Here is a 20672-nt window from a genome sequence, read left to right as displayed (position 1 = left end):
TAGCCTAAAGCTACTTTTTTAAGGAAGGAAAATTCTCTTATACCCAACTTCCTGTATGTTTAAGTATAATCTCAATAATTTTTTTAAACTCCTCATACCTTAAGTAAGAGATACCTAGTTTCTGTGACATTCTCACTAAATCTGGTGTTTGTAACAATGTGTTCTTTCTTTTCCACGTCTCCTGCTAAGTATGTTTTTAGGCAAATTATCATCTTGGCAATCTCTTTCTTTCTGCTTTAAAGTATACACTGGAAGAAGACAGAGTTCATTAGAGCTTCTAACCATTTAGAGGCTGTTAAACAGCTATTTTTCTCTTACTCTTTCATTCATGACCATTTCTATCCCTGTTATTATGCAAATAAACATCATAATTTCAGCCAGGAAAGCCACCCTTGAATGAGAAGGGAGAGAAATAAAAATTTACCAAGGATTAAAATAGAAAGGATTTAACAGAAAAATGTTGCCTTTTTCTCAATAATTTTATTAATTTACAGCCGTGCCTCACTATGAGCAGTATATATTGCTTAAGAGTAGTTGTATACTTATATATAGCAGAAAAAAATACATAATTATTCTATAAAGTAATGGAAAATTCAGTATAATAATATCAACATTCAATATATTTCCTTTGAATTAAAGCTTAATAAATCTAATTTTTAAAGTTTTTAATTAAAAATAAACAAAAATTGTCAAAGATTGAATAATAGCAAACACTTCTTTAGCCATTACTATATACTAGGCACTGTTCTTAATATCTTGTATACATTAACTTGTTTAATTCTTATAACTATTTTAATGAGGTAGACACTCTTGAGAACACCTTTAACACAGATGAGGATACTCAGGCACAGTGAGGTTATGTTACTTGCTTACTGTCACACAACAAATAAGAGCCAGTTTGAGATCGAACCTCGGGAACAGTCTGGCTTGAGTCTGTGCACTTATAAATTGCCTGTAAATATGACAGTAACAATAAAATCCCTTAAACAACACCTGGTACAGTGTGAGCCCTACATAAATGGCTTTGGAGAAAATTATACATACTATTAAGTCGGGTTTCAACATTTTTTTTCAGTTTTATTGAAATATAATTGATATACAGCACTACATAACTTCAAGGAGTACAGTATAATGACTTGACATACATATATTGCAAAATGATTACCATAATAAGTTTCATTAATATCCATCATCTCATACAGATATTAAAAAAAAAGAAGAAAAACAAATGTTTTCCTTGTGACAAGAGCTTTTAGGATTTATTCTCTTAGCAATATTCAGGCATACCACACAGCAGTGTTAACTATAGTCATCGTGTTGTACATTACATCCCCAGTACTTATTTGTCTTATAACTGTAAGTTTATACCTTTTGACCACTTTCTTTGATGAAGGTGGTAAAAATGCTTTTACTCCCCCTTCCAGTCTATTTCTATGGTCAGTCACTTTTTTCGTCACCTCTCCCCTACCTACCAGGCTAGATCACTTTTCTTTAGTCACCAGAGAAGTAGGCAGTCCTGATTTTTTGAGCCTGGGCTTCAATTTCAGGTTAAATAGTACTCAAGGCATTTCCTGACCCTTGAGCAACAAGGTCTCTCCTAATTCGACTTCTCTCGTCCTCTTACCTAACTAATGATAATCCATTTCTACTTATGATTCTTTTTTTTTGTTTTTTTTGCGGTACGCGGGCCTCTCACTATTGTGGCCTCTCCCATTGCGGAGCACAGGCTCCGGACACGCAGGCTCAGCGGCCTTGGCTCACGGGCCCAGCCGCTCCCCGGACCGGGGCACGAACCCGTGTCCCCTGCATCGGCAGGCAGACTCCCAACCACTGCGCCACCAGGGAAGCCCTTGTGATTCATTTTTTCATCAGCTGATCTCCTGAAGAATATCTGCGGTTCACCTTTGATTCTTTCTCTGTTTTGTCATTAGCCAATGTAATTAGTCAGTTTTTTCCCATGTTGACATCTTTCTATTACCTGTTGTAATATTATAACTATGCTTTCTTAAATACATTTCCCTGTGTATGAAACTAACATTAACCATCTTTAGCAGTACTGTATATACATGAGTACCTTTTTTCACATATGGATCTGTTTTAGATGAAGCTCTAATTTATATATATCTTAACATTTTACATTATGATGACCAAAATTTGTACGGTTGATTCATTTTTCACATTTATTTTATTCTGAAAGTGGAAATGCTTTTTGCTGGACTAGACCTTTCAACCAACAATGACATTTGAAAGGTGCTTTCCAAAGAAGCAAACTATATGCATGATCATTTTTTAATCCTCACAACAACCCCCTGTAGGTGTTATTATAGTTTCTACTTTACTGAAAAAATAATGGGGAACAAATGTCACACCACCCCAAAATTTAGCAGCAGTTATTATTACTACAGCATACTCACCAGTAGAGACATTGTCTAGTTATTATCTAGGAAAAGAAGTAATATTTTATTACCTGAAATTTCAGATAACACATCAGCAGGTTGATTCTTCATAATAGGTTTCAACATTTAACATAAAATAAGACAGATTTTCAGACCATGTTTAATTCATTTAATTGTATCGGTCTTTCAGAATTTTCTTGCATGGATGGCAATTAAGGACGGCCTTTGCCTTTATAATTAAGCATCCACCATTTTGGCTGCCTTTTAATGATGCAAGTTCTCTCTTCTCTCCTCTAGCTCTGGCTTTTACTGATTTTCTGGACATTTTGCTTGTTAATATCAATTTCCTATGACTTTAACCCTCATGGGTTTTGAACTTTCTGTAATAGTCTTTGAAATTTCCTAGGATTTTGTTTTAATCAACCAATGTACCTGTTAGGATTAGTTAAAAGATTATGTTACTTGTAATAAGTTTTAATTAGTCAAATAATGTGAACTATATGAGGATGTACATGGGTCATTAAACCAGCTGTTACCTTCAGAAAGTAGTCCTGCATTTCTGAGACAGAAAGTTCTCACTGTTCTATTACTCTAGTTCCTATTTTGCCTCTCTCCATTTTCATATGCTCCTAAAAATGTACTACAATTGAACATACAAGTTTCTTGAACCTTGATAAAATTATCCTAAATTCCTTAGGATTAGTTGATAAATTGACTTAAAATAATATCAGTGTTGGAGAATGAGGTAGTCCAAAAGTAGGTGTAGCAATATCTATAGTATAACAGTAATGGATACAAGTAACTTCCTATATGAATGGAACTCAGAAACATTTTTAAATTACCCCCAAAATAACATATTTGACATATTTAACTACATAAAGCCCTTATATGTAAAAAGGGCAAAAACAGAAGAAAAATATATTGTCTCTGCATATCCTATTATCTATACCTTTATTCTGTAAACCAGTTATTAAAATACATTAAAACTTAAGAAAATGGGCTTCCCTGGTGGCGCAGTGGTTGGGAGTCCGCCTGCCGATGCAGGGGACGGGGTTCGTGCCCCAGTCTGGGAGGGTCCCACATGCCGTGGAGCGGCTGGGCCCGTGGGCCATGGCCGCTGGGCCTGTGCGTCCGGAGCCTGTGCTCTGCAACGGGAGAGGCCACAATGGTGAGAGGCCCGCGTACTGCAAAAAAAAAAAAAAAAACTTAAGAAAAATGTGAAGTTTTGTGAGCAAGCAATCCTTTTCCTCCAAACAATAAATGGTAGCAAAATAAAAAAGGAAATTTGTTTAACCTCTCAAATGACAAGGAAATGCAAAGTAAAGCAATGAGCTACAACATAATGTGCTAATTCGGCAAACTTTTAGAAGTCGATTATATCTAACTCTGTGAGGCTGCAAGAAAATGTTACTCTCTTGCATTGTTTATGATGTTATAAATTAGTGCCACCCCTTTGTAGTGGAATCCATGACAACAACCAATGAAGATGGACTTTTAGGTTGAAAAGCTGACTGGAGAATGGATGCCTGTGGCACACGATTCTTTACAGGTCACTCTAGTAATTTCAATATTTTGGAGTATTTATTGTTTAAAAATTAAGTATGTCTATCTCTATCTATCTATAATCTGTATTTTATCAAATTTCTCTCCCCTTTACTCCTGGTGTTCAGGTCCACATATGTTTTCAAATAAAGGAAGCAGATCAGTTTAATTTTTTTCTGATTTCTTCTAATTTTGCAGATTTCTCTGCTAGTCCCATGAATGGAATGAATAAACCACACCCTTGCTTTACATACATATTTATGTGTGGAAGGTTTTGGAATTAAGATGTTGCTTTTGTTCACTGCCTACAGACGTTGATTCTTATCAACAACAAAATTAGCAAAATCAGTCCTGGGGCATTTGCACCTTTGGTGAAATTGGAACGACTTTATCTGTCCAAGAATCAACTGAAGGAATTGCCAGAGAAAATGCCCAAAACTCTTCAGGAGCTGCGTGTCCATGAGAACGAGATCACCAAAGTGCGAAAGTCTGTGCTCAATGGATTGAACCAGTTGATTGTCGTAGGTACAGATATTCTTATAACTCTAAGACCAGGCAGGATTCAAGGTTCACCTTAAGAGATTACAAGTAAGCTTTAGCTACAGGAAGGTAAATTAGCTAGAACTTACATGTCTTAATACTCTAAAAATAACAGTAGCCGGGCCAGGAGAAATGGGATTTTGAATCTGTGCCTTAAGACGTTTTTATTCTTGTCCTTGAGGATCTGAGAATGTGGAAGAAAGCTCTAGGGCAGATGCTACACTAGCTGCCGCATGCCCAAGGTACAGGATGGAATTAAGTAGTGCTTATTAGAGATATTTGGAGGATACCTTTCTGTTGTGGGAATTTGTTCTAGTCTGAACATCTATAAATCATTTGCTTTAAAAAAATGTGTTCTAAAGCTTTTCTCTATGTGTGGTAAAATATTTGTAATTTTATAATTGGCTTAAAAAATCCTAGATTCAAATTATTTTAACAATATTTTAATATATCTTAGTAAAGTAATTGCCCCATAATAAGAGTGATTTGTAAACACTTACTTTTATTGATTTCTAGGCAGACCTGTGTATGGACCTTAAATAATTCTGTTGTTATCGTTTTTGCTACTATTGCTTTCTCATAAATCTTTGGGGTTTTTTGTTGTTGTTCATTTTTTGATTGTTTTAATAAGGAAAATTTTTACCCCATTCGCCATCCCTTTGAGAAGCATGTCCTTTAATTTCTCTTTTGTTTTTCAGGCAAGTTGTTATTAACCCAAATTTCTTCTTGTTGAACAGACAGTACTCTGACTTACAATACCTTCAAATTGTCCTCTAAAAGCTTTGCACTTATTGCATTTGTAGAACTTGGCACCAACCCTCTGAAGAGCTCAGGCATTGAAAATGGAGCCTTCCAGGGAATGAAGAAGCTCTCCTACATCCGCATTGCTGACACCAATATAACCACCATCCCTCAAGGTGACGAAAATTCTCCAAAGCAATTTGAATATCTAAATCCAAAGGCTTTGACACTGAAAAATGGTTTTGGAAATTTGAATGGTGACTCAAGCGGCCATTCTCTATCCCTCGAAGTGTTTCTACTGAACCTAGCTGACCACTGGGCCCTCTAGGCTCACAGTAGAGATGCCTAGACTCTTTCACCTATAAAGTCTCTTACATCTAACATAAAATGTAGGTTAACACACAATGATTTTATATTATAGAATTGTGATATCACAGAAAAAATGTACAGTTACTTAAAAAATAGAGTGCTTTAGTGGTACTTTATTAAAAAAAAATGATATGTGGAAGTACCTCTGATATTGAGCCAATTTTTACTTTGAGTCTCTGATCCCTTAGTGAATTCCTTTCCATCTTAGGGCATTCTAGTCATTACTATCTGAGTAACAGGACTCACAGGGGTCACATTCTTATTTAAGAGTGGTGGTGTGTGTTGTAAAGAGTGTGGATTTTGGGGGTCATTTGCATGAGTTCAGACTGTCACTAATTGGCTCTACGATCTTGGACCAGTTATTCAACATGTATGACACATTTTTAAATCTGTAAAGTGGTAATAATATTAACATCCACTTCATCGGGTTGTTTTAAAACTAAATAAATAGAGAACTATCTGGCCTGTAGATAAGTAGTGGATTAATATTACCTTCTATTATTCATTAAAAGTGTTTTAAACACTCCTTTTGCCTAGGCAAAGTACAAACACTGGAGACAGGGCAGTGAGTAGGATGTAGACCTGCCTTCAAGGATCTTATTGCATAGAACAAAGACAGGCAAATAAACAGCAGTCATCATACAGTCACAGGGGTAAGCTCATCGTGCTAAGGCTTAGCCAGGAGAGGCACATAAGCCAATCTTTGTGACAGAAAAGGCATCAAATCACCAAAAATAAGTTTCTCTAAGTTTACATTTTTCTGGTCCCAGGTTTTTCAGTCTCACAAAACTGCCTCTGTATTCTCAAATTTTCCCCTTAGTCTGGCCCTTCCTCAACTTGGATGTCTTGTTCTTGAATTGGGTAGAAAATATAGGTACTTGCCCACAGAAAACAATTTCCCTTTACTGTGCTTCCACAGAAACTTCAAGTCTAGAGAGTACGGAGTCCATAGAATGTTTCCTTACTACCCCTTGCCCTTCCACAGTCTTTTGGCTACAAAGTATGTTTTTGATGCCCATTAATAGCAACTACTGGTGCAGATGATAGATAGATAGATAGATAGATAGATAGATGGAGATTGAGTTATAGTTCACAAAGTACTTTCATGTTGAGTCTCTGACTTGTTACATGTAACAAGTAATTTTTTAATCCCCAGTGCAAGGATTTTATATTTGTAACTATATTTTTAATTTATATTTACAATAGTATATTTTATTATATATATATACATATACATATAATTTTCTATATTTATCTTGCCTAAAGCCTTAGAGCTGTAGGAGGTGAAGTAAAGTAGCTAGAATTTAAAGTCCAGGTATTTTTCACTACTTGATGCTGCCAGATGATTTGTATTAAGTACAATCTTTGATTTTTCCGTCCTTCTAATTACATCTCCTAAATATACCTCAGTAACACATTTCATCAGTTAGCGATCCGTTTTCCTTGATTTCTTACATGTGTCTATCCCTATGCTAGGTGCTCTTTTCTCATCTTCTCTAGCTTGCTTTTATTTACTAAACTCTTAATAATATTAAAATCATAGTAAGTAAGTTTTATTAAGCACTTGTGCCAAATGCTTTTCATGGCTTCTGTTATATGAATCTCAAAACAATCCTTTATAGTAATATTATCACACCTGTCTTATAAATGAGGCAAATAAGTCTTAAAAAGATAGTAAATTGTGACCAAGGCCTTAGAGCTAGGAAGTGGCACAGCTGGGTTGTGCTGGGCTGACATCAGAGCTCATGTGTTTGACCATTTCACTCTGCTGCCGTCTTAAGTCCTTCTTCCTGTGAATATTTATGCCTGTGTCATGTATGAGTCTACCTTTCCTAGGCTGGGACCCTTATGCCTGGATGTCACCACTTTCCAGGAGTCTTAATTTCCATATACTGTGTCCCATCACTGATGGACATGAAAAGGCCATGGAGGAGTAGAGAGATTATAAATTCACACTCTGGAGTTAGACCAACCTGGGTGAGAGGCTTGACTCAATCATTTAGCTGTTTTGTGACTTCAGGCTAGTTATTCCACATCTCTAAAACCTCAGTTTTGTTACCTATAAAATGAAGGTATTAGTGACTCCTATCTTCTAGGATATTTGTGAGGATTAATAGATGTATCAATAAATAAGACTTGTAATATATATAGTGTACTTGGCCCAAAGTAAGCTCTCAGTATATTTTATCTTAAAAATGGAAAAGGAAAAGAAAAAAAAAGTAATTTGGCTAAATGCTATAGTGGCATAGGCTAATGATATTCTTTATAAATTTGCCTCTCTCCATCCCATTGCAAAATTTCCTTCCACAGTCAAACTTCCCATAACTTTTTTTTTGGAAACTGATGTCCCACAAGGGAAGATACTTAGAAACAAGGTAAGAATGATGGATGAGATGATAATTGGTGTTCCAGAGACACTACATTTTTTTTAATGTCTTTTCATAGTGATAGGGAAAAAAGGACATACACTCATTGCTTTGTTATATACTCACTTGCTTTCTTTATAGAAGTATTTTAAAAATCCACATTTATTTATTCTAAGGAGACTCAAGTGGTTGAAATCCCTTATTCCAAGAGTGACTGATTTCCTGACATTTACTCATAAGAATAATGCCATTGTTATTTCATTTCCTTCATTTAAGAACATGTTATTTTAACTCTCTTTGGCCATCTGGGAGCATATTACTTTCCCCACTTAGTAGCTAGATAGCCTACAAAATGGGTAATTGTGAATCTCTGTTTCCTCATTGATGAAACGAGGTTAATGAAAAATAATTTATAATTGAAAAAAATTACATGAAAATGCTAATCTCAGTGTTCAGCACATAACAGACATTTAGTAAGTAGAAGTTCCTTTCCTTAGTATCTCCCACACAAATCATACTACTATTGAGAAACTAATAGTCATTTTCAAATCAAATATGGAATAAACTTTTACATTAAATAGAAGATCTTGACAGAATTCAGTGGGTTGCAATGAAAATTTCAGACCAAACATAACCTGTGATTTTCCAGTTTTATTCTTTATGGACAAACAACCAATACTATTGGGTTGGCCAAAAAGTTCTTTCGGATTTTCCTGAAACATCTTACAGAAGAACGAACTTTTTGGCCAACCCAATATCTGCTAAGCAGATGTTAGTTCTACATGTAACCCATTTGCTATTTTCTTTGTAGTTGTTGCTGTTCTTGTAAATGGAACAATATGCCATTTAAAAAGCTGTATAAAAACCTAATAGAGTCGCAGATGGCAGGAGGAAATGAAAATAAAAGATTTAAACTTTTAAATTTACATTACTAAATTTTTAGAAGTTGTAGCCATTCACGAAGTACTATCCAGAGGTTTAGTGGATACTTTGGATTTAAAATATTTTCCCCAGGTGCCCCACATATGGCAGATCACTTGATTATAGGTCTCTGTACTCGTCTTGTATAAAGAAACAGTTTTGATTTTAAAGGAACAAGTAAGTGTTAGCTCTTGCTACACACTGTATTACAGAGGCATTTGATGTTTTCATGGAAAACTTGATTAAAACTAAAGCCAGCACAGTATATAATGTTAGTTATTAATTATGCTCATTAATAAAATACCTGGTTAAGTTTGTTTATAGGTTGAACTTATACATAATCGCTTTATTGTAGTGCAGATGCCCATCTCCTCATTTTACAGTTATTATCCTTTGTCAATGGCAGTGCTAGCCCATTAACAAAGCTGTAAGAAACTAATGAGATTCAGGGTTTTTCTTCAGTTCTACAACTGTATCCTGACAGTGGCTAAGACAAAAATCTACTACATGATAAACCCAGTCCATGTTTTTGTCATAATAAATCTAGGAGAAAAGCAGAAAGGGCTTGTACTACTTCCCAAAAGATATATTATTGTATAAAAGGGATGAAGGAAAAAGATGAAAAGCAAAACTGATGAATCAGATGCAAAGAAAATCCTTTGAAACTGTATGTCTTTTGGAAAATTGATGGCATATGTTCTCATTAAGTCTTTGTACATTCTCTAATTACATTTATCTGCTAAGTTAACTTCTTATATTTCCATATTGCAGGTCTTCCTCCTTCCCTTACTGAATTACATCTTGATGGCAACAAAATCACCAAAGTTGATGCAGCTAGCCTGAAAGGACTGAATAATTTGGCTAAGTAATAATATTCTTTCATAACATTGTATCAGTAAAATGGCTAGGTATATTGTGCCTATATGCTCAGAATTAGAAACATGATGATTGATTCTTTTGCCTAAACCACATTTTTTGTTGTTGTTTCTACAAACCTCAAACTTCAGCTTGCCCAATTATTAATATTAAAAAAAACTAATGAAATAGTGTTCTTATCATAACCCCACCAAAATCACCCTTATTTTTTATGAATACCATATTGTTTTTAGATTAATTTAGATATAAGTACAAGATATTTGATTAAATCAGTACATTCATTCAATCTGTTCTAACTTGACTGTATGAAACAGAAGGCTAAGTAAATTATAACATAGTATTCAGAATTTGAAAATGTATTAAAATGAAAGCTACCAGACATGGGAATATTGGGCATCTCACAGTACAGTACAGAATAGTTATCATGAGATTCTCTAATTCCTATTCTCTAAAGAGTTTAAAATGTCTCTGGACATTTAATGTACTCTAAAAAAAACTTTTTTTCTGAGCCTTCTTAACCTTTTTTTCCTTATAGATGATCACTAGTGCCCATCCTGCTTTCTAACCTAACTTCAGTCTTTCTGTATTTGCGATGTGGTGAAGCAATAAAAAAAGAGTGCTGGCAGACCCTTTCAGCTGTCTTCAAGGAACACTCTGCTCTTCATCCACACGTATTGCTGAATGTCCTTACAGAGAAGCACAGGGTTGTACCAAATTGGCTCACTCCTTTTTTTGCATATAAATTTCGTAGTGGATAAATAAATATAAAGCATATCATTTGTCTCTGAGGAATACCTAAGAGCAGATGGATATATAATGCAGTTTTTCCCATTTCTGTGGGTATCCCCCAGTGACCCAGTGGAGCGTGAGGCCTGAAGGTGTCATATGCATGTGACTATAGCTGCAATATATAACCCTGGTGTCTCAAATGATAAGAAATCCTTTATCTAAAGCTATTTTAATTACACTCTCTAATGAAGAAGATATTTTTCAAAATACTGTTATGCATTACCTACCTTTCTATGTTGATTAGGTCTCTCTAGCTGGAGAAAACTGTAGGAAGATAAGTTGCATTGTTTATTGTGTAGAACAATTGCATTGTTTATTCTGCATTGTGTAGAACTGTCTTTTGGACAGCTATTATTATTGGATTATTATTATTATTAGGAGGAGGAAGAGGAAGAGTAGAAGTAGCAGTTGGGATTGACCATAGTATAAAATTCTAAATATGGTAAATCAGTCGTAATATTTGTGCCATTTTAGAAAAGTAAGTTTATTTTGTACTGAAAGTGGTATGGAGATTTTGAGTTTCCTCTCTTTAATATAAAATCATATGCTTTGTATCAAATAGAAGCATAGAAGTATAAAGAGCTAATAAACTTTGAAAAGGTCAATAGAAATGAAGATTTCTATTTAAATGGATTTTGAATTCCATTCATTAAATCAGAGGAAAATACCTCATTGGCCAACAAACTTTCCCAACTCTTGAATTAACTAAATACATTTCTCTTTGGAATCAAGTCCAGAAAAATCCATCTATTAAACCATCAAATCCTTATGTTTTTTGCTCCTCACTGATTTTGGAACATGAAGGGTATTTTGGTGATGAAAATCAAAATTGAGGAAAGGAGAAAAAAGCAGCCACTGATCTCAGAACATTGTTGCAGTGCAAATATTCTGATTAGTTACTAAGAACAAGTGAAGAGAAAATACTATATGTCCCTCTGCAAAAAAATAAAGTGTTTTAATCAGGCAAACTTCCCTTTTCTTATTAAGCATATATATCATCATCTCCCCTAATAGGTGGAATATTCTTCGATGGAAAGAATCATGGTGGTTTTTGAGCCATGTCTCCTCTGCCCTCACAAGCCTAAGATAAAAGTCTTTAACATAATAGGTTCTCAAAAACATTTGATGAGTGAATATAAATTAATCATTGCAAATGTAGTTTACTTCAATAGATAATTAAGATTATTATATTCTAAGAAATGTATTAGCCCAAATTGGATATGGGATTTAGAGTGCTATAAGAAATAGAGACATGATTCTGAAATAGAAAAGGAAAGACCAGAAACAAGAGATGGAAGTTTAAGACTGGGAAAAAACAAAATATTATGAGACAAGATGCCAGGTTGATAATCAATAGGTAAGACAAACCAACTGTGCTATTAATAGCCTAAAATCAGTACACTTTAATCTCAGTTATTTCAAATACCAAGTCATGATTAAAATTGGAAGAATTTGGTTACCTAAACCAACATCTAAATCCCAAAAGGGCTCAAAGATCTCAACTAGCTGAAAGCAAGGAGGAATCATCCCACAAAAAGGACCCAAGTCTTTTTCACTAAATTTGAAGGAATCCAATAGTTTCTTCCCCTTTCTCTTCCTTGGAACTTTCTGGTTCTCTTCCACAACCTCGTTGCCTCATCTCTCTCTGCCCTTTTGGATTGACAGAACCCTGGTTCTGACAGAGATTTATTCCTAGAATGTTGGGTACACAAGTTTTGTCTTCAAGTCAACTTCTTCTGACTTTTGAATCCCATTTACTGTGAGGGGACATCACAGCTGCAGACTCTCACTTGTTAAACATCTAATTAAAAAAAAATACAACCCAAAACCTTGAGTGGCATTGCATAAGAAATGTCAGAGGGGCCAAGATCAGGGTCAGAGATCAGGGCTCTAGAGGCCAAGAATGTTGGCACCAGGCATATTCTGACAGTTAACAGATGGTCACTGATAAACTCAAACAAATGTAAAATGCTAATTCTGTTAACCTTTTTGGCAGGTAGGTTTATTGACTCATTAGAACCTTTCACTTTTTATTTACAACAAATAAATTTGCGTAATAAATATACAATTGCTTGGTTTACAAAGTGCCAAAAATGATAATGTTCCTTTCATTTTTCTCTCAAATGAATTCACTGTATTCATTATACAGTCAATTCAGCAGCTATTCATTGATCATATCAAGCTCTGTGTTAGTACTGGATATACCACAAGACAGTCACTTTTCTCAAGGCAAGACGCACAAGTACACAATCCTTAGAGTTTTACAAGAGGGTGATAACAGGATGCTATATGAGCATTCACTAGGGGTACACCGTATCCAGCCTGGTACTGTCAGAGGAGTTTTAAAGAGGGTAACTCTGAGCTGAAACCTTAAGAACCAATGGGCTCTATCCAACGCAGAAAGTTTGGAAAAATCACATTAGGCAGAGGTAACAGTAAGTACAAAAACAAAACAAAACAAAATTCTTTTCCTATTGACTTGATTAATCACACAATGCCTGTAAGAAGGCATCCACGTGTAGTGTATCCATTCGTTTCTGTTTTCTGTTGCAGGTTGGGACTGGGTTTCAACAGCATCTCTGCTGTCGACAATGACTCTCTGGCCAACACTCCTCATTTGAGGGAACTTCATTTGAACAACAACAAGCTTTTCAAAGTGCCTGGTGGGCTGGCGGATCATAAGTACATCCAGGTAACGCAATGCCACTAACTATTGTGAGGAATATCTAGGGAGCAAATCCTCCCTACTGGGATGCTAGGAGGCAGGAAGCTCTGCTTAGAAATTCTTTTGCAGAGATATTTTTAATGTTTCTACATATTCATTCTGGTTTTGTGAAATCTATAGGTTTAAATTAGTATTACTTTTTTAAAATTAGGACTACTGCCTTGAACGTACTATAATGCTTGCTTCCAGAATGTAATATTTTTTTTATGAAGCAGGGTAGTTTCAAGTCACAGATCAGTGTAACAAATACATACTTGTTGGAAAAGATGATATCATCTGTAGTGCATAGATATGGAATAAAATAGTAATTGTAACTTTTAGCTTCAGCAGATGTCATATAGGTCAAAAGACAGTGTTTATCTATTGATAGTAGTGTGACTGACTGAATTAACTTTGTACAGATTATCAAGTTATAGTGTATTCTTGAAGATAAGAAGATATGGTTCAGTGGCCCACTATGGTAATATAGCTTTACAGTCCATAAATCTATAAATGTAAAGCGTGCTTATTACCTTAAATAATCATAGTAATTTCATATATAACAATATAAGATTTCCATTGTTACCTTGAGGAAATTAAACAAACACATTATTTAAATTATATATTTTTAAAAGATCAATAATGTGGTCGACAGATTTTACATATTTGTATATTTCTTCTAATTTTTCAGTTTTTTTAAAGATTGTATTTAAATTGTTTCTTTCAGAAATTTCAGTAGGTACTTAGTGAAATCGTGGTGATTCAGAAACTGTGTCTTAAACTGACACTCTTTTACAGATAAAACCGTTTTATAAAGTTGACCTTTTGGTAATCTAGTATCTCAACTTCTTTGTTTGGGGTTCAAAATGGGTTTATCCTTTACTCTGCTGTCAACAGTGTCAATAAATTTCTGATCTCTTTTATTTTATTGAGTTGTGCCAAAACCTCCAAATTAAGTTTACATATCACAATTTACATTAGCTAGCTTTCAGTAAAGTGTAAGAATTCTACATATGAAGATGAAATTAAAGACGTTTTATTTCATGCTGATTCATTTTCAGTGGGTCTTTGGTGGTGGTGGTAGAGTGGTGAGTAAGCATAGCTTGGAGCCACAAGTAAAACCAAGATGCTTGGAGACCTAATAAAAATAGCTAATGTTGTCATTATTAAGGTTTTTGTTGGTGGTGGGCTTTCTTGTTTGGTTGGTTTGGGTTTTGTTTTTAGATCTCAGAATAATAATTTTCATCTTCTTGATTACTGTTTTTCAAATTTTAGTCTGGACATATTACTGAGTTCATAAAATCAGTTTAAAAGTTTCATTTGGAACATCCCATGGGATGGGATGGAATAAGTTGAATAGGATAGAAAATATCACTGTAATTGTAAGTATTTTATAAAATTTTTGTTTCATATGCATAGATCCGTATATACTAAAGCTCAATATATAGTGTGTGTCTTACTGTGGGTCACAGAGAAAAAATTCTAAAACATTCCATTTTGAAATCTTTGTTGAATATCCACAAATCTCATGGACATTCACACAGAGCCCCACATTCAGAAGGACCTCACTCTTGGTTTTCCATCTCTAATTGGCATCCATGTACCCATTTTACCTGCATTTCTAGAGGGTCCCAGGGGTTTCACCTACTCTACTTTCTTTTCTATATCTATATAGTCCAATTATTTTTAGCAAAATCATGTAATTATTCAACCATCACCACAATCCAGTTTTAGAACATTTTGATTACCTCCAAAATATCCCTTTTATATATTTCTACTTGTTCTTAATCTCATCCCCAGCCACGGGGAACCATTAATCTACTTTCTGTCTCTATGGATTTGCCTTTTCTAGACATTTCATATAAATGTAATCATACAATGTGTGGCTTTTGTGGCTGGCTTCTTTCACTTAGCATAGTAATTTTAGGTCACCCATATCATAACGTGTGTCAGTAATTCATTCATTTTTATCGATGAATCGCATTTCATCGTATGGATATACCACATTTTGTTTGCTAGTACTACACCTTTTGATAACTGTAGGTTTTGATTATGTTTAGAAATTAGAAATGAAGGCCCTCTAACGTTGTTCTTATTTTTCAAAATTTTGGCTATTCTTGTTTCTTTGCATTCTATTCAGATTTTAGAACCAGCTTGTTCATTTCTTCTCAGATAGATTGCTAGGGCTTTGATAGGAGTTGTGTTGAATCTGTAGATCAATTAGGGGAGAATTTTCCTTGTAATAACATTGAGTCTGCCAATGCACAAACATGGGATATCTCTCTATTTTGTCTTTATTTTCTCACAGCAATATTTTGGCATTTTTAGTGTGCAAGTTTTACAATTTTTTATTAAGTTTGCTCCTAAATTTTGTATTATTTTTGATGCTGTTGTGAATGAATTGTTTACCATAATTTTATTTTTGAATTTTTTGTTGTTAGTTTATAGAAATTCAGTTGATTTTTGTGTATCTTTCTTCTACCCTAGTGCTGTGCTGAAATTGTTTTTAGTTGCAGTAATTTTTTGTGAATTCCTTTGGATATTCTACATTCAGGATCATGTAATTTGTAAATAAAGAGAATTTTAAGTATTCTTTTTTATCTGAATTCCTTTAATTTCATTGCATTGGCTAGAATCTCCAGTACAATGTTGCATTGGCTAGAATCTCCAGTACAATGTTGAATAGAAGTGATAAAATTAGACATCTTTGCCTGGTCCCTAGTTTAAAAGGGCAATCAACATTTTGCCATTCAGCATGATGCTAGCTATAAGTCTTTTGTAGATGCTCTTTATCAAGTTAAAAACATTCCCTTTGGTTTCTAGTTTACTGAAAATTTTTATCATGAAAGCGTTTTTTCAAATGCTTTCTCTTTTCTATTGAGATGATCATGTGATTTTGTCCTTTATTCCTTTAATAGGCTATATTAAATTAATTGATTTCCAGTTAAATAAGTTTTACACCCTTGAGATAAATCATGCTTGGTCTTGGCCATGGTGAATAGTCCTTTTATAATGTTGTGAGATACAGACAGTTTCCTAATATTTTGTTAATTTTTTTGTCTATATAGGAGATATTTAATTGTAGTTTTCTTTTTTGTGATGATTTTTGTTTGGCTTTAAGAAAATATTGACCTCATAGAACAGGTTGGAAATTTACTTTCCTTTTTACACAGACTAATACTTTCTTTATGTCTTGATATTTCCTTCTCTCATTTTCACTATTAGCCATAAACTCTCACCAAACACCTCTCTCCTTTCTTGTTAATCACTTCTGAGAAATGGAGAATGGTCAATGACAAGAAGAAATTTTCAAAGTTTGAGAATCACACGAACCTCACAGATACTGTTTTGATTTTAATATTCCTTGTTTCTATTTTTGTAATACATCTATTGTTCTCCTTCTAAACCCTTTCTTAATCAAGACCCTTTTCACCAGCATATGAGTGCAAGTGTTCTGGTAGGTGGAACAATATTTCAAGTCAATTATTATTATTATTATTTTTTGCGGTACGCGAGCCTCTCACTGTTGTGGCCCCTCCTGTTGCAGAGCACAGGCTCCGGACACACAGGCTCAGTGGCCATGGCTCACGGGCCCAGCTGCTCTGCAGCATGTGGGATCTTCCCAGACCGGGGCACGAACCCATGTCCCCTGCATCGGCAGGCGGACTCTCAACCACTGCACCACCAGGGAAGCCATCAAATCAATTATTTTAAGGGAGTACCTCATAGGTTTTATAGCTTGCTTTAGAAATTATTGCCTTAGCATTATATTTTAGCCTTGGTTTTATGATCAATTCACTTCTTATTCTTCAGAATTCACATATAAATAATGGGAGTAAAAACTCATTTCTATAATTCTTTTTAAGTCTGATATTAATTTCCCTAAGAAAATCTATGAACAAATTACCATTATCTTAAACATAACCATAAAATATATTTCAGAAAAAAATTCTGATGAACTATAACATTATATTCTTTGAGCTGAATTTGTAACATAGAATACATTTTTGTTAAAAATTTCTTGGTCTATATATTCCAAATGCAGTGACATTCAAGCTTTTCTTAGAGTTTGTGATTTTTAATTTCGATTCTAATACTCTATACCCTCTCTTACTTCACTATATATTACTTCCTTATTTTATATAATTCATTAAAAGGTCTACCATTTTATCTTTGCCCTGAAAACATAACATTCCATGTAGACACAATTTATGAAATAACCATGAATTCATTCATTTATTCATTCAACAAATATTTGTTGAACACCTACTCTGTTCTAGTAGACACTGGAGATACAGTCACGAACAAAACTGAACAGGTTTCCTACCTCATAGAGCTTTTATTCTAGAGGAGGAAAACAGACAAAAAGCAAATACATGTTATATAGTGATCATTACGCTGAATAAAAATAAATAAATATAATTGGAACAGAAAATGGCAGAATGGGATAGTCAAGAAAGACTTCTTTGGTAAGGATAAATGAATTACATGAGTCAGTAAGACTTGGAGACATCTTGGAGAAGTTTATGCCAGAAGGAAGAAACAGTGTGTGTCAACCTGAGGAGGGACCATCCTCTAGAGAAGAGAAACAAGTAGGTTAGGGTGGTTGGATTGAACAGTGAGGAGAGATGAGCTCAGAGTAGAAGGATGCCAGATCATGTAGGATTTGTCAGCTACTGTGAGAACTTTGGATTTTACTCTGCATAAGATGGGAAGCTGCTGGGGTATTGAGGCAAAGATGATATAACTTGCTTACATTTTTAAATAATTGGTGAAAGGAAGGAAGGAAGGAAGGGAGGGAGGCGGCAGGAGGGAAGGAAGGAAGGGAGAAAAAGAGAAAGAAAGAAAGAACAGATTTCAAGAAGGCAAAAGAGGAAGCAGGAAGAACAATCAGGGCAACTTCAATAATCCAGAAGGAAATAATGGTGGCTTTGGATAAGGCTGTAGGAGTAGGTATGGGGCAGAACTAGATTATATGTGCATTTTGAAGGTTGCACTAGCGGGATTTGTTGATGGTTCGGCAGAGAGTATAAGAGACAGGGAGAGTCAAAGATAATGTCAATGTTTTTAGCCTGAGTCATCTGGAAAGACTGAAATGTCATATACTGAGATGAGGAAGACTAAGGGAGGGAAAAGCAAGATTAAAAAGAGAGAAAGAGGGGTTCCCTGGTGGCGCAGTGGTTGAGAGTCCGCCTGCCAATGCAGGGGACATGGGTTCGTGCCCCGGTCCGGGAAGCTCCCACGTGCCGCAGAGTGGCTGGGCCCGTGAGCCATGGCCGCTGAGCCTGCGCGTCTGGAGCCTGTGCTCCACAACGGGAGAGGCCACAACAGTGAGAGGCCCGCGTACCGCAAAAAAAAAAAAAAAAAAAGAGAGAGAAATCAAAAGTTTGGTTTGAGAAGTATTAAGGTATTTAAACTGAAGGATGAGTGTACTAAAAAAGAATAAAGTATATACGTGTATGGTCTCAATATATTTAGAGGAAAATAACCATGTGCCATTATTTTGGGTTGTAGGTTGTCTACCTTCATAACAACAACATCTCTGCAATCGGCCCTAACGACTTCTGCCCACCTGGATACAACACCAAAAAGGCTTCTTATTCCGGGGTGAGCCTTTTCAGCAACCCAGTCCAGTACTGGGAGATCCAGCCATCCACCTTCCGATGTGTCTATGTGCGCTCTGCCATTCAGCTCGGAAACTACAAGTAGTTCCGAAGAAAACCCTCGTTTTTATAACCTGACAAAATCCCGTTAACGTCACTGCTCAAAAAAAAAAAAAAAAAAAAAAAATGAAAGCTAGATACTGGAAACCTAACTGCAATGTGGATGTTTTCCCCACATGACTTATTATGCGTAAAGCCAAATATGCAGTTTAAATAATTGCCTACAATAAAAAAAAATATTTTGCCTGCCATTTTCAGAATCCTGTTTTGAAGTTTATTATTGATGTTAACTGAGCTATTGCAGATATTCTTATTTCACTAAATGTAAAATTTGGAGTAAACAATTTAGTAGAGCTTTTAATTTCCCGAAGAAATCAATAAAAATGGTATCAATCTTCTGTAACTCATAGGGGGGGTTAGCGCCTTTGACATAGTCTAGCAATAATGTATTCATCCCCATTATTACTGATTAAGCCTCATTTGAGTGTGTAAATTCAATACAGGCTATGTAAAATTTTTGCTAATGTCATTATTTTGAAAAAAAATAAATTCACAAGTACATTTTAAATTACTATTGTATAAAAGTGTAATTGTAAATCTTCCCTAACCTCAATTTTCTGAAGAGAGTAAACATTGCTTTCTTGATAAAAACAGCACACCTTTTCAAGTTCTTAGGTATGTATTCTACCTCTGTCCTTTGACATTTGTGCATTATAACTTACTTTATCTATATTCAGTATTACGCTGATAAGGCACAAAACTGACTTTCTCTTATTGGTCTAAAAAACCAATATTTTTAGTTACTAAATACTAAATCAATTTTAAAACTATTATGTGTGTAATCAGGCTGAGCATTTCTGTACTTACTAGATGTATTAGAAATATTTCCTGCATTTAGTTAAACCTTCAATTAAAAAATTTTTTTTTGCAGGATTTAGAAATAACTATCAAAGAAGACCATTCAATAAGCCTGGGGAATGGGCTGATTTACCAAGAGTAAATATTTATCAAAAAATACATTTATGCTATCACCATCTAATAAGTAAACAGGAGAAAACAGTTTATTTCTTTTATTACCTTGGGTGTTTCCTGATTGTAAATACTGAGACCCAGATCCAAACTGGTAACGATAAAGGGAAATACAAAACAGTCCTGCTATTAGATGAGCCTCTAGTGGAGTTTCTCTGCAATTCTTTCAGCTTTGCCTTCCTTCATTACATTTTCAGTCTGGCTTCCCGTATGGTTGCAAAATATGAATCTCCTCCATCATTTACCCACACACAAAAGCATATTAACACAAAATTTCAGGAAAAGTCATGAGATTCTCTCTCATCATTACATACAAATTTCACAACCCTATAGAGTAAATGAGTAAATACTATTGTTATTCCCATTTTGTAGAAAAGTAAACTGAAGTTAGGAGAAGTTTAATAACTTTCTTTTAGTTAAATACCTGGTAAATACCTGGCAATAGAGCTTTCTCTTTTAACTTTTGTACAAGTCAGAGTCTGGTAGAAAACAGAATTTACCCCAGAGAATTTAAATGAGGATAATTTAATGAAGGGACTATTTTAGAGTGTGTGCAGAGTTTATGGCATGAAATTAGGGATGGTGAGGCACCTAGGAATGGGCAATGGAGGAAAGGCATCCTCACCCATGTGGCTAAATGGACAGCAGAAGAAATGGAGTTTTTGGAGCTAAGTGAGAGGACAGCCATGGAAGGTTTCCATGCCCAGGCAGCCATGTCCCTGGAAGGATTGCAACA

General features: G+C 34.9%; 1 protein-coding gene across 2 annotated transcripts in view; it reads left to right on the top strand.

The window, feature by feature from the left end:
• The window catches only part of DCN (decorin), a 36572-nt gene extending 17533 nt beyond the window's left edge, over positions 1-19039 (top strand). For both annotated transcript variants that reach the window (XM_004269547.4, XM_004269548.4), the window contains exons 4-8: positions 4250-4463; positions 5282-5395; positions 9647-9740; positions 13094-13232; positions 18759-19039. In XM_004269547.4, coding sequence (XP_004269595.1) covers positions 4250-4463; positions 5282-5395; positions 9647-9740; positions 13094-13232; positions 18759-18953 — 756 coding nt within the window. In that variant the 3' untranslated portion in view covers positions 18954-19039. The remainder of the gene's footprint in view (positions 1-4249; positions 4464-5281; positions 5396-9646; positions 9741-13093; positions 13233-18758) is intronic.
• Positions 19040-20672: the final 1633 nt, after the last annotated feature.

The sequence above is a fragment of the Orcinus orca genome, chromosome 11 (assembly GCF_937001465.1).
Source record: "Orcinus orca chromosome 11, mOrcOrc1.1, whole genome shotgun sequence".
In the NCBI taxonomy this organism is placed as follows: domain Eukaryota; kingdom Metazoa; phylum Chordata; class Mammalia; order Artiodactyla; family Delphinidae; genus Orcinus; species Orcinus orca.
This window is presented reverse-complemented; position numbering and strand designations above follow the sequence as displayed.